This window comes from Alexandromys fortis, unplaced genomic scaffold (assembly GCF_014885135.2).
Source record: "Alexandromys fortis isolate MF-2015 unplaced genomic scaffold, M_Fortis_MF-2015_v1.1 scaffold_291, whole genome shotgun sequence".
Taxonomy (NCBI): domain Eukaryota; kingdom Metazoa; phylum Chordata; class Mammalia; order Rodentia; family Cricetidae; genus Alexandromys; species Alexandromys fortis.
The window spans coordinates 325,385-351,537 of NW_026068163.1; the positions used below are offsets into that span (position 1 = coordinate 325,385).

The 26,153-nt window shown below is 45.4% G+C and overlaps 1 protein-coding gene across 16 annotated transcripts in view; it reads right to left on the reverse strand.

Moving 5' to 3' along the window:
- Cux1 (cut like homeobox 1) overlaps positions 1–26,153 on the reverse strand; it is a 348,081-nt gene that overhangs the window by 27,552 nt on the left and 294,376 nt on the right. For 11 of the 16 annotated variants that reach the window (XM_050127924.1, XM_050127927.1, XM_050127931.1 and 8 more), the window contains 3 exons: positions 12,157–12,459; positions 8,901–9,089; positions 2,593–2,857 (listed from right to left, as the gene is read on the reverse strand). The exons of the other annotated variants lie outside the window; for them this stretch is intronic. In XM_050127924.1, the coding sequence (XP_049983881.1) occupies positions 2,593–2,857; positions 8,901–9,089; positions 12,157–12,459 (757 nt within the window). The remainder of the gene's footprint in view (positions 1–2,592; positions 2,858–8,900; positions 9,090–12,156; positions 12,460–26,153) is intronic. 16 annotated transcript variants of the gene reach the window in all.

The window sequence follows — 26,153 nt, forward strand, 5'->3', positions numbered from 1 at the left end:
TATATATATTTACTTTTTCTTTGAGATAGGGTCTCACTATATAGCTCTGGCTGTTCTGGAAGTCACTATGTAGACCAGGATAGCCTCAAACTCAGAGATCTGCTGGCCCCTGCCTCCCAAAGGCCACCATGCCTGGCTTAACTAAGTTTCTCTGTATAACAGTTTTAGTTGTCCTGGAACTCGCTCTGTAGACTAGGCTGGCCTCGAACTCTCAGAGATCTGCCTGCCTCTGTCTCCTGAGGGCTGGGATTAAAGGCATGCGCCACTACTACCCTACGGACTTTTAAATTTTAAGACACGGTCTTTCCAAGTTTCCATTGAACTTACTCTGTAGCCCAGGCTGGCCTTAAACTGTAAACCTTCTTTCATTATCTTCCTGAATAGCTGAGGTTATAGACCTGTCTTAGGCTTGATTGAGGGGATGTGGTTTGGCTAAACATATGAGAACCTTGGGGCAGTTGTTTACCTGGTCCATAGTTAAATGTTTTTGCTAGAGTGAAATCAGAACCTCATCCTAAAAGTTCATTCATTCATTTGTTTATTTATTGAGAATGGGTCTCTCTACACTGCTCTGGCTGTCTTGTAACTTACTATGGAGACCAGATTGGTCTTAACTCATAGAACTCCACTTACCTCTGCCTCCCCAGTATTAAAGGCCACTTTGCCCAGCTTTTTAAATTACATTTTCTTGTGTGTTACCTACATGTATGTATGTGTACCACATGCATGCCTGGTGCCCATGGAGGCCAGAAGAGAGTGTTAGATCCCCAGGAACTGGAGTCACAGATGGCTATGAGCCACCATGTGGGTGCTAGGATCTGAACCTGGGTCCTCTGGAGGAGCAGCCAGTGCTCTACTGCTGAGCATCTCTACAGTCCCTGTCCTGAAGTCCTTAGAGCTGTGAGGTTCTGATAGGTCCCCAGGAAGATCCAGGCATAATAGCTTTCCTAGGGTAGTTTCAGGAACTTGGAAACTGGAGGCCCAGTCCCTGGTGCTGTGATGGGAAGGTGGCTCTGCTCATAATCGATTTTCAAGCCTTGTGACATCAAGGATACCAGTGGGGTGAGCACCCAGTTCTGTTCTGCCCAGTCAGGAGATGACAGGTTAAATGGGTAGCTAAGCTAAATCTTATAAATTGCATGCAAGTATGTCTCTGCCAATTACTAGCTACACAACTTAGATAAATAAGTGTGGGCTTTTGAGTTTGTTTGCTCTCAAGCTTCTTTCTTTCTCAGACAAGGCTTTAGTATCTAGGCCAGGTTGGGCTAGAACTACTACCTCAGCCTCCCGAGTTAGGTTTACAAGTGTGTACCACCATGCAAATTCTTACAGGACCTTTGGAGTAAGAGAAGGCAGAGGTGAATGGGCTGGATGTGGCAAAAGGGTAGTACAGGATCTCTGACCTTATACACCAGCCTCCTTAGTAGGTGTATAGGACTTTTCTTGGTAAAATACAACTAGTGATCTGGAGCTTGAGTACTGGTTGGAGGGTATACACTTATCTATTTACTTTTGGAGATAGGGTCTTACTCTGTATCCCAGACTAGACTCAAACTTTCCACCCTTCTGTTTTCTAGATACTGGGGTTAAAGGTGTGCAGCACCATGCCTGGCATTATCTTCTAAATTTTAGCTTATTTTCTTGAGTGTAAGTGACAGAATGCAGGGCCTTCTACTCAGCAGCTATACCACTGCAACCTCAGAGCTAATTTCTAGAAAAGCTGTACAGAAAAGAATGTTTGGGAGGCATAGGGGATTTAAACAAGGTCTTGTCCATGCTAGGCAAGGGCTGTACCACTGTGCCACACCCCCAGCTCCTCACTGGATTTTAGACAAGAGCTCTATTGCCAAGTCACACCGGAACCTAGGCCAATTCTCAATTATCTGTTCATGGTTTATTTTCTCTTTGTATGTGTGTTTGAGGTACGTGTGGCAAAGCCACATGCCATGTGTGAAAGTCTGGACGGCTTGCAAGAAGAGTCAGTTCTTTCCTTCTGTGTGTGGGGCCAAGGATCAAGTTTAGGTAGTCAGCTTGGTGGTAGGCATCTTTACCTGCTGAGACATCCTACCAATTCCTAGCTTTAAAAAAAAGACCCTTAGGGCTGGATGTGGTGGTACAGACTCTTGACTTCAGTTCTTGGGAGGTAAGGTAGATCTCTGGGTTTGAGGCCATCCTGGCCTATGTAGCAAATTCTAGGCCAAACAAGGCTATGTAGTAAGACACTGTCTGAAGTGATGATGCTACCACTGGCAAGATGGTAGGCATATAGAAATAGAGATAGCAACAGATAGAGGCACTCTGCACATATATCTGACAAACTGAGTTCCACTCCAGAAGCCCATAAGGCGGTGGAGAGAACTGAAACCTGAGAGTTGTCCTCTGACCTTCAGTCAACACAAGCATGCACAAATGCATGCACATGCACAATAATAAAGTTTCCTCAGTTCCCAGAGGAACTGTAGCCTCTTTACCCAGCTGTTCACACTGAACAATGTTTTGGCCTTGGGTCTGCCTTCAGAACCAAGGGCCACACTGTGCTCTGTTGGGTGTGTTCTCATGGTCTAGGCTTTGGAGCTCTTGATAGGGCTCTACCTGTAATTATGGAACCAGTTGATGACGGTGCTGGTCTTCAGGTTGAGTTGTGTGGCAAGCTCCTCGATTGTTTTTGGTGACGGATATGGCTTCTGCTGATATGCTCGCTTCAGCGCTTCTTTCTCCTCGGGCGCCAGCACCACTCGAGGTTTCTTTAGCTGGTGTTGTGGCTGAGGGCTAGCGCCTTGACTGTAGTCAATGCCCACAGAGGGGGGCTCACAGGGCTGGCTGTCACTGACAGAGCTGTGTCGCCGCTTCATGTAGGCTGTAGGGAGAGAAAGTGAGCAGGTGAACTTAGGGATAGCTTGAAAACCAGTTCAAAGCCTCAGCTCTGGGAACAGAGCAGGATGCTGAAAAACCTGTAGGCTGAGTATGGTGGGACAACATATGCAGTCCCAACAGTGAGGAAGCTAAGGAAGGAGGATCATGAGTTTGAGGCCAGTCTGGGCTACATACTGAGATGTAGTGTGAAAAAAAGACAAAAACAAAATAGCTGGGGTGTAGCTCAGGGGTAGAGTGATTGTTTAGCATATATGATACCCTGGGTTTGAGCCCTAGCACTCAAAACTAAATCTAACACCACCTCTAATAACACCCTGCAGTGGAACCATACTGTCTGTCCTCAGCAGATACTGAGGCTCACTCTGATGTCATGTGAGGTCCCAGCTATCTCTGGCAACCTGACAGTTAGTTAAGGGCTGCGGAAAGATCCAGCTTGATGAATAAACTGGTGACAGGGACACTTGGGGTACCTGAGAGGGGCACTAATGGAGGTCACTGGACAAAGCTTGGAAAGGGCTGAGAGACTTTCCAAGAGAGGATATTCCAAGGTCATCTTGAAGGATGATGTTGGTTCATCTAGAAAATATAGGCTCTGGCATAGAAGACAGTAGACGACTAACTGCCTGGGGAGATGGCTCAGAGGTTATGAGCACTGGCTGCTCTTCCAGAGGTCCTGAGTTCAAACCACATGGTGGCTCACAACCATCTGTAATGAGATCTGGTGCCCTCTTCTGGCAAGCAGGCATACATGCAGACTAACACTGTACATATAATAAACAAACAAATAAAGTTTTAAAAAACAAAACAAACACAAAAAGAAAATGGAAATCTAAACTGAGGTGGTGAATGCTTATAATCCTAGCACTTGACAAGTGGAGGCAGGAGAATTAGGTAGGTGTTCAAGTTATATTTGGCCTGGACTATGTAAGACCCTGACAAGAGAAAAAGAGTAGGGAAAAGAAAGAAAGAAAGAAAGAAAGAAAGAAAGAAAGAAAGAAAAGAAAGAGAGAAAAGGAAGAAAGGGGAAGGAAGACAATAATAATGAAAGCCAATGACTGAGATAAAGGTAATATCAAAATGGAACCCTAACAGACCCCAGCATGGTGTAGGAGGGTCTTCTTTCTATGTGTTGCTTTCATTGATTGAATAAAGAAAACTGCCTTGGCCTTTTGATAGGGCAGCCCTTAGGTGGGCGGAGTAGACAGAACAGAATGCTGGGAAAAAGGGAAGTGTGGCAGACGCCATGATTCTCCTGCCCAAGATGACTGGTTAGACTCATGCTGGTAAGCCATAGTCAAGTGGCGATACACATTAATGGAAATGGGTTAATCAAGATGTGAGAGTTAGCCAATAAGAGGCTAGAACTAATGGCCAGGCAGCAATTTAATTAATACAATTTCCATGTGGTTATTTCAGGGGTTAAGCTAGCTGGCCGCTGGGAACGCAGCCCGCTCCTCCTCCTTACAACACCAGCACATCAGCACATCACCACAGGAGATTTCCAAGGAGAAGCCAAAAAGGGCCCAGAGGGACAGTCAGGGGCTAGTGGTCCTATAGAAAGGGCTCAAGAACCTTGAGGGGACGGACTGACAACAGCATCTAGCACCACAGGGAGGAATGTTAGGAAGGACTAGACTGGACTTTGTACTTGGTAAATATGGGGGAAAATAAAACCCATAGAACACAAGAGGATACATGGTATTGGGCAGGAAGGAAGGAAGCAAGGGTGGCCAGTGAAGTTGCTATCTGTGTTGGGAGGCTGAACTACAAACATAGGCAATTGCTCTGGGGAGCCTGAGGTGGAAGAATTTTTGTCAGTTCAGGTTCATGAGGGGTTACACAGTAAGACCTAGTCTTAAAAACAAGGAAGGGAGGGAGGGAGGAGAGGAGGGGAAGAAAGAAAGGAGGAAAGAAGAAATGAAAAGCAAAGACGTGACTTCTAGAGGGTAAGTGCAGGGCTAGGAGTGACTTTTTAGTGAGTGACATGAGTGTGGCTCTGTGGTAGAAAATAAACTTACTGCACACTGCCTCTGAGTTCCGTCCCAAACTGTTCCTCACAAAGATAAGGAACAAATTCTAAGTGGAGGAGAGAGGCAATGGAGAAAGCATTGGAGAGGAACCCAGATGGCTAGACTGAGGCAGGATCCTGAGCCTGGAATCGGAAGGACAGTTGGAAACAGCGATCGGGTCATGGGATAATGGTAGTACCACTGATGTCTTTCTGTAGGAGGCTATGGGGAGGGCCATCAGGTATGTGGAGTAACACTGAGGACCCCACAGAAGTTAAAGGCAGTAGTCTGTTAGAGGTAGTCCAGAGGCACTTAGCAGCCTACGGGGGACAGAGGAGTGTGCCTGGAGCGCAACGATAGCAGGGGTACTCAGGGTTGGAGGAGTGGAAGATACTAGGCGAGAAGAGGACCATAACCAGAGAAGCAGAAGGGGATGCCAGAAATCCAGGGGACCCATCCTGGGTAAGTGGAGCAAGAAGAGAAATAAAGGCAGGATATAGGATGGCTGGGGAATCAGGAGTCTGTTTAGGATCTGGAAGGTGGAAGAATTTGGTTTGGTAACAAAGTCAGGCCAAAGTTGAGGAGGAGGTCTAAGAACTTGATACCTGGGTGCTGGACTGAAAAGAAAGATCATCCATGTGGGACATTTCCTGGCTGACAGGACAAGGGCATGGTCAAAAGCCATTGGCTTGTGAAAATGTAAAGTGATTGACAGATGGTGCAGACAGGAGTTTTTCATATATGAAGACAGGATGGCGGTGGATCCGGAGGATGAGATCTTGCTTAAGGTGTACCCTGAATGAACATGTAGGTATACGGGGGAAGCGCAGTGGTGGAATTGAGGTCCTGGGATGCTGTGTGGGCTCTCTGTTGTGTGCCTCTGTTATGCAGACAGAGCCCAAACCACTGTGATTGCTTTAGCAAGGAATTGGTCACACTGCTCATCTCCCCACTCCTGCCATGTGTGTGTATGCACATGTGTACATAACACGTGTGGAGGCCAGAGGACAACCTCCAACAATGTTCCTCAGGTGTCATCCACCCTAATCCCTTTTAAATTATGTGCATGTGTGGGTGAGACAGGGTGGGGCAGTATGTAGCATGTGCAGTGCTAGAGATGTCAAATTCCATGGGTCCTGGGTTACAGGTGTCAGCCATAAGGTTGCTGGGAACCGAATGAGGTCCTTTTTAAGAGCAGCAAGTGCTCTCAGGCACCGAGCTGCTTCTTCAGCCCTCCCTTTCTTTTAGTTTTGAGACAGAGTCTCTCATGGGTCTGGCACTCATTGAATAAGTTATGATGGCTTGCCAAGGAGCCCCTAGGATCCACTTGTCTTTCTGACTCCCTTGTGTTGAAATCACAAGTACATGCCTGTCATTTTTTTTTTTTTTTTTAAAGGACAAGGTTTTTCTATATAGCCCTGGTTGTCTTGGAATTTACTGTGTTGCTATGTAGACCAGGCTGGCCTTGAACTGCAGAGATCCATCTGCCTATGCCTTCCTGTTGGGATTAAAAGCAGGTGTGACAACATACCCCACTTTATTTTTATTTTTTAAATAAAGTGTGTTCCAGGGCTGAAACTCAGGTCCTCTTGCTTGCAATGAAGCACTTTATTGACTGAGCCATCTCCATTTCTCTCAATATCTAGTCCTGGTTATCATTTGTAGCCTAGGGTGGTCTGGAATTTATGGTCCTTCTGACTCAGTTAATGGAGTGCTGGGATTATAGATATGTGTCTCCATACCTGACATTTTTAACAGAATACAAGTTAATCATTCTCACTTTCTGCATAACTGCCTGACTGCTTCTTCTGTTTCTAACTCTTGTTCTCTGGAGAAGTTGGTATTTTCATCGTCCTTGGTTGCAAGAAGAGAGCTTTATGCTAGGTAGCTACTGAACTCTACCTACTATTTTATCACCAGGAAACTATTGGAAGGTACATCCTGGGGGCTATGGATGGAGATCAGTAGAGGATTCTATTCCCAGCACTGCATAAGCCAGATGTGGTGGTGGGTGTCTCTAATCCCAGCACTCCAAAAGCTGAGGCAGGACCACTAAGAATCCAGGATAGCCTGGGCTACCTAATAAATTGGGGGGGGGTATGATCAGGAGTTCAAGGTCACTTTTGGCTACAAGAGACTGTCATATATATGAGAAAGAGATGGAGAAGGGAAGAGAGGGGTGGTGAGGTGAGGAGAGCCAACCTCTAGACTAACAGTTCTCAACCTGTGGGTCACAACTTCTCTGGGGGTGGAGTGACCCTTTCACAGGGGTCACTTAAGACCATCAGAAAACACAGATATTTACATTATGGTTCGTAACAGTAGCAAAATTACAGGTATGAAGTAGCAACAAAAATAATTTTATGCTGGAGGGGTCACTACAGCATGAGGAACTGTATTTAAGGGTTGCAGCATTCGTAAAATTGAGAACCACTATCCTAGATACTCAGGAAGTGACAGTTATCACAGGCACCAAGGGGAGGACCAAGCAGTAGCACCTACTGTGTTACTGACAGGTCAGGTGCCCAGTTGCCTGAGAAGGTTAGTGAAGGCTTCCCTATCTAGTAGCTCCAGTAAATGGCTTAATAGCCATTTTAGGGACCTTGGATGCCCCAAGGTGTGGGCTCCATGAAGACAGTATCACTTTTGTGACACAAGATGGCACCAGAGCCCACGTGGAAGAAGCTGGAGGCATGGAAAGCCTGGAGTATCTAATCTGGGGTGGGGAAGGGGAAGAGGCGATAAAAGAGCCTCTTGTAAACGTCTGCGGTGGCTGGTCTTGGCTTTGACAGGAGTGGGACATTTAATACTATCTGGGTAAGTACTGGAAACTGTTTGAACTCAGCAGCACTGTTTATTAGCTTCTTTTGCTTGATTTCTTATTCTTGAGCTAGGGTCTCACTAAGTTGCTCAGTCTGGTCTACTCACTCTGTAGAGTAGTTCTGATAGGTCTTGAACTATCCTCTTCCCTTCTCGATAAGATTTCCTCAGGCTTACTGTGTAGCAAAGATGACCTTAAACTCCTGATCCTCCTGTCTTTATTTCCAGAATGTTAGGGATGAAACCCAGGGCTGTGTGCATGCTAAGAACTGGGCTATAGCCTATGCTCCTGTCTCAGCCTCCCATGCCCTATTCCTGGCTTGTCTATTGTTTCTTCATAGCATTCTCTGTGTGTGTTTTTTTTTTTTTGCATGAAATTTAATACAGTAAATTAAAAAATTGGCAAGTCACTAGGCTTTCCAAGTATGTGGTGTTGCCTGGAGCTACCCTGGAGGCTATGGCCTGAATCACACCTTAGGATGGGCCATGTCCAGTTGAAGTGGCCCTTGATGGGTGGAGAGCACACTGCTGATAGGTAAGAGGCATCCTGAGGTCCCAGTGTGGCAGACCTTTGACATAATGGTACCAGCAATGGCAGCTCTTCTCCCAGCTTTCCAGGGTCAGGGACAGAACCCAGGGCTTTCTACAAGCTAGGAGAGTACTCTACCACCCAGGCTATAGATAGCCCCAGCCTCCTCTTTACAGGTATGTACTATCATGTCTGGTTCAAGTACTTTCTTTCTTGTATTTCCCCCAGTACTGGAGGTTGAACCCAGGCCTTCTACATGCCCAGTAAGCATTCTATAAACTAGTTACAATCCCAGCCCATCAATACACATATCTTAATGAGCTCTTCCCCATCTTCACAAGCCTCTAGCCTGAGGCACACACAGAAGATGATGTAACAGATGTAATAAGTGAGCTAAAAGGCAGCCAGCAAATGAGCCATTACCACAGACTGTGATATGCTCAAGGGTCACAAGATCTTTATTTATAGACTCTTGGCCCCAAAGAGGGACAAGTCTCCCTTGTCCTTTGAGCTACTACTCATTGGCTGTACTCGCCTAAACTAAGGTGCCCTGCTTTACAGAGTCCTGATCAGGATGAGGGACCCATGTCCCTCCATCTCTGTGGAAAGGCTTCCAGGAAGGATGTGTGGGAATGATGGTGCCTGGGTGGCAGAAGGTGGGCAGGTACCTTTCTTCTCCATCCGCTTCATGTCCATCAGCTTCTCCACGTTGTTGGGGTCGTTCAGCCATAGTTGCATGCGGACAAAGGGCTCTCGTCCTTTCAGACTGAGCTTATGCCAGGGCTTTGGGCGGGCAAGGAGGTCGGAGACAGAGCCCTGGGTGAGCCCCAGGATGGTCTCCCCAAATAAGCGCTGACCTGGAAAGCAGATGCGAGAGATGGTCACTGACAGACAGGGGCAAGCAGGTGCCCAGAACCTGAGCTAGACACATGGTTCAGTGGCCCATAGTCTGGACTGTGGAGGCCTGGCCTACAGCAACATTTTGTAGAAACATTTTTCTTTAGTTTTTATAGGCTGGAGAAGGAACCTAGGGCTTTGTACATGGAAGTTGAGTAGTCTATTACTAAGCTACTGTCTCTTACTGGGGGATTCTAGGTAGGTGTTCCCCCTCGGACCTAGGACTTCAGTACTGAAACATTTCTTTCACTTGTCTTCTAACAGTTTCACTGGCAAGGGAATTAGAATACACTTGCATTCTACCTGTATTGACAAATGACTATGCTTTCGGAAAAGCTTCCATACACACTTGTAATTCTAGCACTTGGGAGGCTGAGGCAACTCTGTTGCCTGATGCAGCTTGATGCTGACCACTCTGTGACCACAACTACATCCAGGGTCTTGTAGGAAGGCAGATAACTTTCTCCAGAAGCCTTAAGAGTCACCAAGGGGGACTACTTCTGATTGCTAAGCCCAGGTGATGGGCTACAGGCTTTCTTGGAAGTTTTTTAAGGTTATTAATTGGTCCTATGTAGCACTTGGAAGTGCTGTAGGCCAGCAGAGTACTGCTCTAGCTGCATGTGATATAAGCCAACTAACTTTCCAGTAGGAATGGAAGCTGGTTAGTGATGCCAAGGAGGAGGCTCCAGTGTTTGTCACTTCCAAACTGTGATCTTACAACTTGGTGGTTTGAAAGCAGATTTTTTTTTTTCTGCTATTCTCAGTGTTTACATGGAAGGATGCTTTCTAACTGGGAGTGGGTAGCAGGAGTAATCGGCCTGCTTCCTTGGACTTGTGACAAGTCTGTGAAGAAGGGGATGACTCAAGTGTAGGAATCCTTCCACATTTCAATAACCGATGAACATATGGGCTTTGGGCTGTTCTCAAATCAGCAGCTAAATTTTCATTTTTTTTATGAATGAATGATAACAATTGTTCCCAGTGGATGTTTCTTTTTCCTGTGTTCTGTTTTGGACAATACATTGCACATAGGGGACATAAATGTGACACAGGGGAACAAGAGGATGGTTGGGCCTGATTCTAGACTGTAAGTCACTGGCAGACTTCACTGAAACTCAGTAGCAACTTGTGTGTGTATATGTGCACATGTGGCAGCCAGAGGACAATTTCAGTGTCATTCCTTAGGCATAGTCTACCTTCATTTAAATTTTTTCTTTTACATTTATTTATCTAGGTGTGTGTGTGTGTGTTTGTGTGCGCGTGCGCACGCACGCGCGCATCAGCCAGAGGATAACTTGTAAGAGTAGGTTTTCTATTCTACTCTGTGGGCTTCAGGGATTGAACTTAGGTCATTAGGTTTGACAGCAAGTGCCTTTACCCATGAGCTATTTTTCTGGCTTTCACCCTGTATTTTTAAGATAGTTCTTTCACTGGCCTGGACTTCAGCTAGGTTACTAGCTGGCTAGTGAACTTCAAGGATCCTGCTGTCCCTGCCTCCCTCACACAAGGATTAAAAATATTTTTTTTTTTTTGTTTTTGATTTCTGAGACAGGGTTCCTCTATATAACCACCCTAGAACTCACTCTGTAGACCAGGCTGGCCTCGAACTAACAGAGATCCGCCTGCCTCTGCCTCCTGAGTGCTGGGATTAAGGTGTGAGCTACCACCGTCTGGCTCAATGCTTGGCATTTTTTACATGGTTTTTAGGAATCGAACTCCATGCTGCATGGCAAGAACTTTACAGACTGAGCTGTCTCTCCAGCCTCAACTGCAATGTTCCTCTTGTCTTATTCTATCCTGGGGAAGGTAAGACATGCAGCTCTCCCAAAAATTGCTGTACAGTTCCAGTCATTCTGTGAGGCTGTCTCAGTGTGCTCATTTCATCGACATTTTCACTTGGGACTCATAGAGAAGCAGATGTTTTTCTTGCCATGCCTGCCCAGGAAGGCCTGACTGATCAATATAACTCTGAGGAGGCATGATAACATAACAATGACAAGATTCCTAATATTCTTAGGGCCACAGCAGCTCCTATTCAGCAACAAGAGAGCCTCATAAAACCACTTCAGGCAGAGCCCAAGTTAGTTACAGCATGTACAAGGCACATGACCTATGGTTGACACCATTAGAGGGTGACCAACTTAGTACTGCAAAGCAAGAGAGCTAACAGTAGCAGAATGAGATGGCTTCAAGCTTCCAGGTAGGTACCTCACAGCTACTAAGAGTCACCAGCCTGTGATAGTCAGAATCAAGCCAGCATCACTGAGGGGGTGGCTTACAGGGCACACATCTTGCCCCACAGCAGGCACATTTAGGAAAAACGGGTGGACCTTGTTTTTTGATGCCCATGAAGTGACCTAATGCTACAGGGTTGAGCTGATCCATTCTGAAATCCATTATGAATTTAGGCTCTTCAGGGCATGTCCTAAAATAAGAGGTGTCTATGGGCCACCTGATCTGCTCTGGCTTATAGGCTGTCTTCTAAGGTACGTTGGGAGTAGGCCTGGATTGACTCCTATGGTTCTTGTACTCTAGTGAGCAGGCTAGAATTCACACTGTAATATATTTCATATTTTGTTTGTTTTTATGGAACCCAGGGTCTCAAATATTCTAGACAGGTGGTCTACCATTAAGCCACACCCCCAGCACCTCACTTGGGGATCCTAGGCAGGTGCTCTACCACTGAGCTACATCTCCCAGGTCCCTTATTGGGCAATTTTAGGCAAATGCTCTGCCTCTGAGTCACACCCTGGGACCAGGTTCTTTAAAGTATGCATGTCCAACATGTAGGTTGACAGTTATCAATGTAGCCCAGTACAAAATCAAAATATTAATATTATGAGATTTCTGTTTTAAATTTCTTCTGTGAGCTTTGTATATAACAACTCTGTGTGGTAAGTAAAAAAAACTTGAATATGGAGATTTTAGAGTTTTTGATTAGCTCAGCCTGCAGCCCCTTCCCTTACACTTTCAAGGCTTCAAACAGGAAATGACTGGATGACTGGTGACCCGGCAATGGGGACCTACCGAGGTTGTTGTCCGTCAGCACCTCTTTGACCCTCTTGGTTATGCCGTAGGTGTCCAGCTCGGGAGACATGGCTACTAATTCTTGGATGCTGAGGGCTGAGTGTCCAGAGAGAGGCAGCGGTGTTGTGGGTTGGGAGTCTGAGACTGGCGGGTCGCTGGGTTCTGGCGGTTTGCCTTCTTTACTGGTCTCAATGGCAGGACAGGGCTGCTGGACCAGTTCAGTGAGACTCTTCACGGATTCGCTGGAACTCATTGGGGACTCAGGGGCAGGGCTACAGCTGGCAGAGGTCTTTGGAGTGCTTTCTAGAATTAAACACAACAAGAATGGCTGCTGAAAACAGTCATCTTTCACCACATAACTGACTTTACTTACTTAGGAAATGTTAATTAAATCCCCTGTTCCAGAAGGGTAACGTGTGGTAGTCCTCAGGACTGTCTGTTACTCTATAGTTCTTTCATTAAGTGTAACCTATAATTGTCTGCATTAAAGGAATAAAAATAACACAACAAAGAAAAAAAATCAACTAAAGGTTCAAATAAAAGGTTTCTGAAGGCTTAATATCAGGGCATTTTGCTAAAAAAATGTCATTATGACTGCTATGATTTGTTCTAATCAAACCCCATGATTCTGGTAATTCAGAGGGACTGAGGGTTGAGTTTAATATATGTGATTATTTCTTCTATATTTTCCAGAACAAAAATATATGAACAGGAGGTGGAGAGATAGCTCAGTAGGTGAAGTGCTTGCCCTTGTAGGCATGGGGATGGATCTAAGCTCTATCCCTAGAACCCAAGTTAAAAAGACAGGCATGGTAGTGTATAGTTGTAATCCCAGCACTGGGGAGGCAGAGACAGGCTGCCCTAAGGCTCACTGCTTATTCATCTTGCTGTACTCAGTGAGATTCAGGCTAGTGAGAGACACTTTCTCAAAAAACAAGGTGGATGGTGCCTATGGAATGAGAACCAAAATTGTCCTCTGGTTTCTACGTGAATATATAAGTGTGGACAGATCATTTTAGGTGAGGGTTGCCTATGAGGCTAGATGGTCATATGATTACAAAGACTCTTGAGGGTTGGGGAGATGGCTCAGTGGTTAAGAACACTGGCTGTTCTTCCAGAGGTCCTGAGTTTAATTCCCAGAAACCACATGGTGGCTCACAACCATCTTTAATGAGATCTGGTGCACTCTTCCTATATATATAGGCAGTACACTCTTGACCCAATGCCTCAGCTGTTGGTCTCTGTGGTGGTCCAAGGAGACTTAAGTCCTGGGATCAGATTGCTTTTCTATGAGACTATCAGAGGTGCTGAGGCTAGCGGAAGAAGGATACCAAAGAAAGGTGGCATGCCTGCTCTGCACCAACCTAGGGGCTTGGTGGTCCTATTTTTAGAAAACTGTGCTCTTTGATCATTTAGACCATACTGTACTGGCACCAGAAAGGTGTGGAGACCATCAGGCATTGCATGTTTCTTGCTTTAGAAAAGTCTGTGTCTTGTTAGGGGGTGGGTACTGACGGTGCCCAGCGGGAAGTGCTACACCTTCCTTCTGGCTGAGTGTGATGGTTAATATGGCCAGTGTGAGAGGATGAAGAATCACTGAAGGCCAGTCTCGGAGATGACTGTGAGGGCTATGTGGACAATTCCATTCCATGGGCTGGGCTATTGGACTGAACAGAAAGGAGAAAGTGAGCTGAGCACCAGCATCCGTCTCTCTGCTTCCTGACTACAGATGCAATGTGACGAACCGCTGAAGCTCTTACTGTCATGACTTCTCTGCAAGGACAGGTAGTGTCCGTCCTCTCAATCCATGAGCCAGAAGCTTTCTGTCCTTAAGTGGCTTCTGTCAGGCATCTTGTCATAGTAACAAGAAAATAAACACAGGAGCAACCCCCCTACCTCTCTTTAGTAGCATCACCTGTAAAATCTGGCATATTGCCTTGAGCTGGTTTGGGGGGGGGGGATATTTAGAACCAAGACTGGTCATATCTTAATTTCCAAGGACACAAGAGAACATCAAGAAGGAAATGAGAATGACTCTTATCCACAAGACCCAATCTGTCTTTGGCCTTATTCAGTGTTTGGCACACCTTTCCTCATTTCCACTGAGGCTGACATATCATAAGGCCATGTAGGAGGGGTCAGGCAAGGTGTCTGAGTGATGATAATTGTATTGAAATGTACTTTTTTTTTCCCTAAGAAGGTCTCTATTCAACATAAAGCTCTAATTTATAGCTAATCCTGCCAGTGGCTAATAGATGAGTGACTGGTGATGTTGGCCAGAGTCCAAAGGCAGAATATTCTGTGCCTTCTCTTGTTTGCAGCTCCTTTAAGCTGTGACAAGTCCCTCAGTAGCATTATCAGCACAGCTTCAGGTAGCCAAAAATACTGTTGCTGCCTGGGCTAGGGATGTGGTGTAGTGGCAAAGCACCTGCTGCTGAGCATGTTGAGTGCCTCGAATTACATTTATGGTTACGCCAAAAACCAAACCAATACACAACCAGACAAAGAACAAAAAAGGAAACTGTTATTTGACTAAAACATAACAGCAAAGACTTTATGTGCAGATATACACGCCCATACAGAGACCAGAGGAGGAGGTCAGGTATCCTGTTCTACCACCTTTTACCTTATTCCCTTGATACAAGGTTCTCACTGTACCTGGAGCTAGGCTGGAGGCCAGGAAGTCCTAGTGTGCATGGGGCTATGTTAGGCACATAGTAACAGTTGGCTTTTTAAATGGGTGCTCGGGGTTTGAACTCAGGCCCTCACACTTATGCAGCAAATGCTTTTACTACTAAGCCATTTCCCCATAGAATTTTTTCTATATATTTGGACTAACACCTTTCCTATATTCAGGGAGTAGGATATACATTAAAAAACACAAATATCTTATGAATGACTAGAAAGAACAAAACTTGAAATGGAACCACAATTGAATCCAATAAGTCTGTGTAATGTCCTCAATTGGTACAAAGTTCCACTATCTCATAAAGTTGTGTGCTCAGCATGGAAAAAAAATCAGGTTAAGAAAACAACTAAACTGCTTGTGAGACATGTAAAAGAGATGAGTGTTGGGGCAGAAATGGCTTGAATCCATTTTTAAGGCAGTATGAATCCTGTAAATCAGATTTCTTCTCTCTTCTCACCCTTGGGTCACCAGACAACAGGGTCTAAAACCTAGCAAATGCTGTTTGTATGTCAGAAGCAGCGAAGAAATTGCACTGTAAATTCACCCATGCGAGGGAGCCCATTGGGTAGATCATCTATCTTATTCACTGACTACTGTCAAGAATAGCAGGCTTCCCAAGCATGATAAACAGATTTCTCCTAGGTTTGTGTCCTTTAACCCACAGCAAGGTCAAAATCCTGGCTGCCTGCAGCTAGTAGACAGCACAGGGCTGGTGGCTCTCTGGGAGGTAGGTCTTACCAAACAGCTCCAGTTGCCTGCTAGTCCTTCTTGAAGTTGTGTTCTCAATAGGCTATGCAAGGCCTGCAACACCTAACAGGTGTGCACCTAGCATGTGTAGCGTTCCTTTGCGTTTTCCACTGGCCTTGAACTCACTACCTATCTGGGATTACAGGTATGACCTACCATGCCTGCTTTATTCAGCGCTGGGGATTGAATTGAGGGCTTCTTTGGCTCCATGGTATTGCTGTGTCTTTGTGAGAGCTGGGGGCAGGAAGCTGGAAGGGCAGGCTAAAAAGCAACTTAGGAGACAGTGTGGGGGGTTCAAAGATATGTGGTAGGAGGATCTGGATGAGGTCTGGAGTCCCCTGCATAGCAGGATGTGTAGTGAACCATTCAGACGGGGCATACTGTTGCAGAGGTGCTGTGGGACAAAGTGGGACACATGCTCTCCCCTCCCCCAGCTTAAGTGTGGTAGTGACCACCTATAGTCCCAGTACTAGGGAGGTTAACACAGGAGGATCTTGAATTTCAGGCCTTCAGGGGTTATGTAGCAAGAATCCATTAAAAAAAAAAAAACAACAACAACAACAACAAAAACCAAACCAAAACTCCTAAATGAAAATCAGTCAAGGCAGGAAATGGCTCAGCTGGTATAGTGCCTACCATGAAAGTATGAAAACCTCACATCAATCCCTGAGACAGCTTTTTTTTTTTTTTTTTTTTTTTTTTTTTTTTTTTTTTTTTTTTTTTTTTTTTTTTTTTTTTTTTTTGAGACAGAGTTTCTCTGTAGCTTTGGAGCCTGTCCTGGAACTCTCTCTGTATAACAGGCTGGCCCCAAACTCATAGGGATCCGTCTACCTCTGCCTCTCAAGTGCTGTGATTAAAGGTGTGTGGTACCACTACTGGTGAGATGACTTTTTTAGCAGGTAAGAGCACTTGCCATCAAGCTTGATGACCTGTGTTTGATCCCTGGGAGGGACCCAGGGAGGAAAAAACTGATATCTGAGGATTACTCTTTGATCACCTTATGCACACATGCACCTACACATATCAGTCACACAAAAATAAATAAATATAAAACAAATCAGGAAAGCAACCCTTCAAGTCTCACATAAACAAACGAACACCAAGAACCCAAGTACAGTGGTAAGTACTTGTAATACCAGGCCTAGGGAGGTGGAGACAGCGGAGCCCTAGGGCTCCCAGGCCAGTGAGCCTAGCTGAATTGGCAAGCTCCAGATCCAGTGAGAAACCCTGTCTCAAAAATTAGGGTGGAGAGAGACAGAGGAAGACTTGTCACTGACCTCTGGCCTTGACATGTACCATGTGCATGCAAACCCTATATAATCATGTACATGTGTGCACATGCACAAAAACAAACAAAAAGGAAACCCTACTTGGTGATCATGTGTCACACCAGCCACCATGGAAGTGACACTGACTAGGTTTACTGTGCACAGGTGCCAGGGTGACGCTTATGGAAAGGAATTCATGCACTCAATCCTCATGACCACCTTTCAATGCACAGCAGAGGTGACCTGGACACTCAGATGTCTCATCCTACAAAGCCACCTGCACAGTTGCTCAGTGTTCACCCTGTGCTGCCTGACTGCTCGAGGCCTGTCTTTCTGGGCAATGATTCTACAACACGTGTGTGAACAGCAGAGATCTTAAACATGGTGATGAGTCACTAGAAGTCAGTGGCAAGGGTCAGGGAAGGGGCTCAAGGCACTTTAAAAAAAAAAAAAAACTTCATATGCATGAAGCTGTGTGCTGGAGACCTGGGCTGATGTCTTGCTCCAGTCTCCTAATAACCCTGGTTGGACACATGCCCACAATGCAGGCTGGAGAACTGGCTGGCTCTATCTGGTCAGATATCCTTGGATAGAGCAAGGATAGGAGTCAGAGCAGAATGGAAAACTGCATTTCTACCTATAATGTTGTCTCCTACCACCAACCTGACAACCTCTTGGCCCCATCCACCCTATCTATTATCCACAGCCCCCATCCAGCCACCCACTGTCCATCTATCAATCCATTCCCACCATCTTCATCTTTTATCCATCTATCCATTTTTTTCTTTTCTTTTTTCTTTTTCTTTTGGACAAGGTCTTACTATGTAGCCCTGTCTGGCCCAGAACTCATAAGTAGACCAGGCTGGCCTCAAATTCTTTTTTTTTTTTGGCCTCAAATTCTTAAGATGATTCTTTCACTTCTACCTCCAGAGTACTGACATTAAAGCTATGTGAAACCATGCTGACTTTGTTCATCCACATTAAAATTTTTGGTTTTTAAAGTTTTATTTCTTTTTAAAAACACTATCTGTTTGCTTGGGTGCACATACTATGGCACACATGTAAAGGTCTGAGGACAACTTTAGAGTTGGATTTCTCCTACTATGTGGGTTCTGCAGATCAAACTCAGTTTCTCAATCTTGGAAGCAGGTGTTTTATCTGCTGAGCCATCTTGATGACCTTTCTGCCCACATTTTAAAGCACCTACTTTGTGTCATGTGCGTCATGTACTCTGCTAGGCACTGGAGAGAAAGTAGACAGACCTCCCCAACAACAACAACAAAAACCACAGATCCCTTTTAACAATCTAAGCAGCCTTAGGCCTATGATAATTAACGGGGTAATTTGCATACTTTAAAAGCTCAGAGGGTGTTGGGGTATTGTTCATGGTAAGCACTGGTCTAGCATGCTGCAGGCCCAGGTTGCATCTTGGATCTTGCAAGAGGAGCTTGGCTATGAAACACAGAGGGCAGGGACAGTGACTCAGGGCCTGCAGAGATACGCAAGGTGTTTGGGAGCCATAAAAGGATTATGAAAGATATTATATTCCCCAAACAGCAGGCTAAACAACAGCTGCTTTAAGCTTTCAATAGAAGCCAATAGAAAACACACATCCGCCCCAATTTTCCAAGACAAATCGCTCTGCAGTTTATCCGATCCGCTGCTGCAATTTCCACGCCCAACCCTCCTCTATCTCGGTAATAACCCAAATTCCATTTAGTGTTCATTTGAGCAGTCAGGATGAAGTCATTTTTGATTATCTCCCTACTGTGTAAAAAACAGCTTGAAGGTAGGAAGTCAGCAAGCATTTCCTCCAAAAAGTAATTATTGCAAGTGACATTTTTACTGCTGGCATGCCATACGGCGAACTGCGCGTTCAGAAGGACAAGTTGCTGAAACAAAATGACAGGGTACTCTGTGACATTCTGACAAGAACCCAAACATTATTTAACTGGCGGCTGGTCTGATGCACCGCTTTTCATTATGTCCAGAGTTTAGACTTTGAGCCAGTGCCAGGCCAGGCAACTTCAAGTGACTCTCATGACAGACGAGGAAGGATGAGGTGGGGAACTCAGGGAGCAGGTTACAGGAGAAGGGAGTGGTATGGCCTAGCTAGAGAAAGGAAGACTAAACCAGAAGGGGACAAGAACCTCAGTAGTTGTGGGCAACAGTTCAGCAGGTTCTAAGGAGCTCAGTGTGGACATCTTAAGTGTAGCAGGTACTTTGGCAGCTCTGGAGGGCTCTGGGGCCCTTTCCAGCTTATAGCCATTGATGGACAGTGCTATGGACAACCAAGGAAATGTGCGTGCTCAATGCTACCTGAGAGCATCCAGTCTCCCAGACAGACTAGGCCTTTGTACTTAATATGAGAAGCACACTCTCCTCAGCCCCTGTGGTTTACAGGGTGAGGCATGGACCATGTGGTAATGAGTCCTGACTCTACTATAATGTATGTGGCTTCCCATCTGTGCCTAGGCTTTGTGCTAAGCAGCTGATTTTCACAGAACTCCTGGCACCTCCCCAAAATTCCTACAGTTACAGGTATCCAAGGTATTTTCTTTAATCTCAGCACTTGGAAGAAGAGGCAGGAAGCCCAGCCGAAAATGCAAGGTGTCTTCTTTTTAATACAAGTGTTGTTTTGGACCAAAATACAGGCTACTCTGATCCATGTCCCAGCTTGCTGTGCCCACCCTTTTCCTTGTGCCTTGGGACACTTCCTCACTAACAAACAAACAATAAAAACCAAAGGAAGAAAAAGTAACCAGTTGTGTCAGAGATGACCCACAGTCTTCTACCATGAAAAAACATCCCAACTTCTGATATCACCAGCCAGTTTCCAAGGAATTTTGGGCAGACTACTTCCTCTGGGTAAATCCAGCCAAACAGATGGCAATGGCAGGCCTCAAGCAGGTCCCTCCCTCTCCTTGCCTACTTATTAACATACCAACCTTGCTGGCCTTAAGTCTCAGGAAACCTACCAGAACCCCCTTTCTTTTCAAATAGTAGAAAGGGAAGAGCTAGGCTGAGGGTGCAACTCTGTTGGTAGAGTATCTGCTTAGCATACACACCAAGCCCTGGGTTCCATTCCCACCTAGCATGGCACTAAACAGGTGTGGTAGGGCACACCTGTAATCCCAGTACTCAGATGGGGCAGGAGGATCAAGGTTGGGAATGTCAGACTTTCAAGTGCGTTCCAGGCCTGATCTGTAACTTCAGCAGTGATTATGACCCAAGCTCTGCTCAGACAAGGGACTGAGGACACAGCTCAGTTGGCAGAAGACTTCTGAGGCCCAGCACCACAGAAAGCTAACATAGTGGTGCACAACCATAATCTCATAGAGATAAAGCTAAAATAGAAATATAATGAAAAGAGAACATAAAATATCTGCCACACAGTAGGTGCTAGTGTGTGTGCTCCTGTGTAATGACAGGACCGACTTAAAATTTGCATCAGCAACTCTTATGATACAGGAGGCTCACATTCCTTATGAGCAAAGCAAGGCTGTCCAATTAAATCGAGTTATTCAAGTTAAATGCTGATGTGTCCCCGGCTTTGACTTCTGAGGCACTTGACTGTCACTGAGTAGTGAGACCTCTGAGTGCCAGGCAGGCTGGATGCTGGGGTGTGCGTGTAAAGAAAGCATCCTGTAAATCACAGCATTTGAGGCCAAGTGGCAGAGAGATATCACTCAGCAGGTTCCATCAATAAAGACTCTGGGGTGAAGATGGGAGATCTAGAAGAGCACCTGTCGCCCTGAGGCTGAAACTGGGGACTGTCAGGAACAGTCAAGCCTAGGAGAGGACAGAAGAATGGAACACCTAAGATTTAGCCCCATGTACAACTGCACCCTACTTTTCCAGGGATGCTTTTTAACCCCCCTTTCCTCCTTTACACTGAGTAAGTTGCTTAAAAGGAAATGGGGTCTTAGGAGTTCTGTGCAGAACAGGTCTCAAATTCACGCCTCTTGCTATAGCTTCAGAGTACTGGGATTATTGCATGTATCACCACACCTGGCTCTCCTTCCTTCTCTCCTTCCTTCATTTATTGTTGTTTTGGGTCACGGTCTCATGTACTACCAGACAGGCTTCAAATACCTGAACTTCTTGCCTCTAGTTCCCCAGTGCTGAGATTATATTTGTGCACCACCATACCTGTTTTCTGTGGCGCTGGACTGGAACCCAGGGCCTCAAGTGTGCTCTGCCAACTGAGCTGCATCCTTAGCCCTATGTGTCTTTGAGCAGAGTTTGGGGCCCCTATGTCATAATCACTGCTGAAGTTACAGATCAGGCCAAGAAGGAAAGTCATGGCTTGATAGAACTGTGGGAGTGACACTGGGTGACACGGTTGGTCCTGTTTCAGGGACTGGGCTCACCTTGCTATAGACCATATATTTAGAAATAAGGCTTTCAAATTACCTCTGATAACCTTATTACTGAGCCAGTTGTGCGTATGAACACTTATCAGTGAATCCTTGTGTGGTAAGAGAAAATGCACATCACATAAATAGTCTAAATATACTTTACTGCAGAGAAAAAACAAACACTTAAGATAAATTGCTTTGTTGTAATCAAAGATTAATCACTTTCGAGCGTGTGTGTGTGTGTGTGTGTGTGTGTGTGTGTGTTTGTGTGTGTGAAGGTCAGAGAATAATCTCTGGTGTCATTCCTTAGGCACCATTCACCTTGGCACTTTGTGGTACTGGGAATTACACTTAGGACTTTTTATGTGCTAGGCAAGTGCTTTGCCTCTGAGCTGTATTCCCAGTCCCACCTTGATTTTTGAGATAGGATCTCTCATAGGTGTGGAACTAACCAAGTAGGCTAGGCTGGGGATTATGTATCTACAAGTGTGTGCCATTGTGCCTGGCAACCCCACTCACCCTCAACTGTGGGTTCTATGAATCAAACTTGAGTTCCCAGCCCAACGCTGGGCTTTGTTGGAGAAGGGCTACATACTCCAGACTGGCCTTGACACATTGTTAAAAGGTGGTCTAAAATAGTCTTTCCTTCTTAGGCCTTCTGGGACTGCAGCTCTGAAATTCCTTCCTCATGGCACATCATGGGCAATGAGCTTTGTGTCCACCTGTGCAGGGAAAAGCATCTGTCCCAAGTAGCCTGTCCTCATTCAATAACAAAGCCACTTGGCCAGCGTGCAGGTAATGAGTCTGAGCTGAACAAGTGAGGCTGTTCCATGGCTAAATGAAGTCAGTGGCACACATGGGTGTAGCTTGCTACTTCCTGTTTTTTAATGACTATTCAGGTAGGTGAATGGCTCAATGAGGAACCAGGTGACATTTTCCTTATAGACATCTTTGTTTGAAAAGCTATTATGGTACATTATTTTACACATCCTCCTAATCTTGCCATACTGCTTTCCTTAATTTGTGATGAGATTGTTGGGAAAGGGTACTTAATGTAGGACAGTCAGTAAAAGTAATTTATCATTTCCCTGCTTCAGTGCGCCTGTTATCAGCGGGCTCATTTTCTGCATTCATCATGCAATCAGCCTATTATTTGCATATTAATCAGGCAGTGGACCATGAAGGAACGGCATCCCCGCCAAATGCTGCACTATCTCAGGAGAAACACTCGGTAATTATCATACATCAGTGTTATGATGTGGTAATTGATTATAACATCTTCCTGAAGCCCCTGGGGAGTCCCTCTACTAACCTAGCTCCAGGCACACTGGGTGGATCTTTTTTTCCTTGCAAAAACCTGAGTGACTGTTGCTGTTCTTCCATAGTGTTATTTCTAGGGCGTAATTGATTATTATCTTTTTATATTTTATTACACTTTTATCTGTGTATGTGTGTGCACATGCCAGCATGCACACATGGAGGTCAGAGGACAACTTGTAGGACTCAGCTGTCTCATTATACTATTTGGGTCACAGGGATTGAATTCAGGTTGTTAGGTTGGTGGCCAAGTACCTTTACCCACTGAGTCACTTTATTTCCCCTGATTCTATGAAATGTTCTCATGATACAACACAGACCTTAACTCAGGAATGAGAAGATTGGGCTGAAGGTGGACTGCCTGCATATTGTGCACAGAGTACTAGGTTCTACCCTCTGCACTTTATGAATCAGGCGAGGTGGGACATGCCCGTAATCCCAGTACAAGAGGTAAAGTTCAACCTCAGCTAAGTAGAATTGGAGGCCAGCTTGGGACACTTGATACTATTTCCAAACAAACAAACAGTGAGAAGGTCTGTGACCAGGAGGCATCCTGGGGACTTCATGGGTCTGTGCTGCTCAGTCTTCAGGCTGTCAAGTGTTACCTCATCAACACAAGAGTTTCTTACCCAATAAAATGTGCTACCATTCCAGTCTTTCCTAATTGCGAAGTTGGTACGAAGGCAGTCTGCCTGCTTTATTTAGGTGCCAAATGACAGGCTAATTTTGGCCCTTATGTAAAGCATGAACCCCACATCTGCCAATTCAGACATGGGCTATATTTAGGATCCTAGTTCCTCAGGGAAGAACAAACAATCCAAGATGAAGCCAATGATGGATACCTCTGGGTTGCCTCCTGCCCTGCCCTGTCCTGGAGAGGGCCAGTGGCCATTTCCCGCCTCATTCTTGGGGGAATCTGAGTATGCCCTGTGGGTTAGTCACATGGAGTTGGGGTTTGACTCAGATTAAGACATAGCAACCTAAGAGTGGAGCTGTTCTCAGCAAGAAGATTTAGACTGAAAGACCTTCTACCACCTAGTAGTCTAGGTATATCTAAACTAAACACTGGCAAACTTTCTAAGTTTAAGCCCCATGTTGTTTGTCACTGAGGCTATGCTCTCCTCCCTCTTTCAAGTCGAGGTATAGTTTAAAGGTTTCCTATCAGTTTGCTTTGTTATGGGTCTGATTTTTATTTTGCCTATGATTTGACTCAAACTTTGTTGTGTGTGTGTGTGTGTGTGTGTGTGTGTGTGTGTGTGTGTGTACATATACATAAGTGCATATGGAAGACAGAGGTTAACCTCTGGTGTCATTCCTCAGGAGCCACCTATTTTGTCTGTTGAGACAGAGTCTCTCATTAGCCTGCATCCACCAAGTAGTGTTCCTGGCCCAGGGAGCCCTGCAGATGCTGCCTCCCCACGTACTGGGACTGCATGCACATGTCACATCACATACCTGTGTTTTGTTTGTTTCCCTTCCCCCTAACATAGGTTTGGGGACAGATTTTAGGTCTTCATGCTTGCAAGGCAAGCATTTTACTGACTGATGTTTTGAAGTCTTCCCTTGATTTTCTATGTAGCTGCAGTGGTGAACCCTTCCTTTGTCCCAGGGGACTGGATCCCCTGACCTCTGGGGCTGGCTCCTATGGACACCTACCTCAGTGGCACTAAGGCCACTGGCCTCAGGATCATGTGAACTTCAGCCAGCCACCTGGTGGGTAGTGGGCAAATTCCTTTTTCTTTTGGTTCCTCTCTCTCTCTCTCTCCTTCCTTCTTCTTCTTCTTCTTTTTTTTTTTTTTTTTTTTTTTTTTTTTTTTTTTTTTTTTTTTTTTTGGAGACGGGGTTTCTCTGTGTAGCACTGGCCATTCTGGAACTATGTAGACTAGGATGGCCTCAAACATAGAGATGCACCTGCTTCTGACTCTCAAGTGCACACTAAAGGTGTGTGCCACCAAAGCCCAGAAAATTCCCTTTTTCTTAATCTGAAATTTCCTTAAGCAGAAATCCCCACAAGGGTAAGTTCTGCTTACTAAGGACATCAAAATAGTATGTGGCCCATGGAAGAAACAATGTGTGAGCCTCATCTTATTCTCACTATCTTTCTAAAATTACCTGAGAATTTACTGCATTCAGTTTCTTATTTTATCCCTAGATTGGAACATTAGAGACCCAAGTCCTCATATGCTCCTGTGACCTACTTCTCTCTCTTGTATTGAAGGTACAGGACACTGTAAATTCTGTTTCCCAAAGTAGGTATAGAGAAGAGGGAGGACAGGTGGCTCAGGCTGTTCCTGGGCCAGATGGGATTTTGTAAAAGTGAGGCCAGGCAGTGTCAGTCTTAAGAAACTAAAGATTCTGGTGGGCTGGTCATGTTCACCTTAACGGCAATACCTTTTCCAGACTCCTTTGTCTAACTCTACGTGCTGACTGCCGGCTATAACCGTTCTTTTGAATCTCAAGAGGTTGCAGTGGTGATTGAAGAAAGACATTCTTTCATTTACTTGTGCTCAGATGGAGTCTAGGGACTCCTGTATGCTAGGTAAGTACTCTATCACTGAGCTGAGATACACATCCCACCTGGAAAGCCAGCATTTAAATAGCACTTGCTTCCATGCTCTAAAAGCGTTATACCTAAAGCCATTCAGGTTTCCTCATAGTCTAGGAGGTAGGGCTGAAGAAGCAGGACAGGAAGGTTGAGTTGCTTTGCCCCAGGTCACACAAGTACTAAGAGGCAGAGGAACGATGAGTCAGCACTGGCTAGAAGCTGACCACACATCTGGCTTGCTCTCCAGTAGGCTAAGGGATGCCACTGTTTAGAAACCAGTCTGAATCTCTTTCAAGGGCTGAGGGTGTGGCTCAGTGATAGAGCCCCTGTCTAGAATCCCCCAGTGAGGGGCTGGGATGTGGCTCAGGGGTAGAGCCCCTGCCTAGAATCCCCCAGTGAGGGGCTGGGGTGTGTCTTCGTCCCAAATACAACACACATATACAAATACAGAAACCTGCAAGAAACAGCAAGTGTTCTACAGGAAAAGGGGACAACACGCTTTCACCATGTACTTTCCTCCTGCTGTTAATAAGGCTTCTGAACTAGTTGCTTCTCATGTGTTCACATTTGTTCCCTACCTGAAACATTTTGTTGTCTGATTCCATATCTTTTCATGGCAAAGTTGCAGCTCCAGGGACCCCCTGATGTGCCATACAATAGCCCAAATCCAGAAATTCCCCCTTTGGCCTCAGAATGGAAAGTTCTTATAATATGCTACATCTCATAAAATAAAAATGACTCAAGGCAGGCTGCCAACAAGAAGGAGAGAATTGAATGGGCTACCATCTTGATGGAACCATAGGCTAACATTTCAGGCAGTAAGGCAGTGGCCATGTGTGGAATCTTTTCAGATCTTTTCATGGAATTTCAGATCTTTTTCTTTGTGGGTGGGTATATCATATGTATGCCCATATGTATGGGGTGCACATGCATGTGCACAGCCACAGAACAACCATGGGTGCTCCTCCTCACCTGTTTTGTTTCTGTTTTGAGACAGAATCCCTCACTGACCTGGAACTCAGAGAGTCTCCTGTTTCTGTCCACCAAGCACTGGGATTTACAAGCTTGCA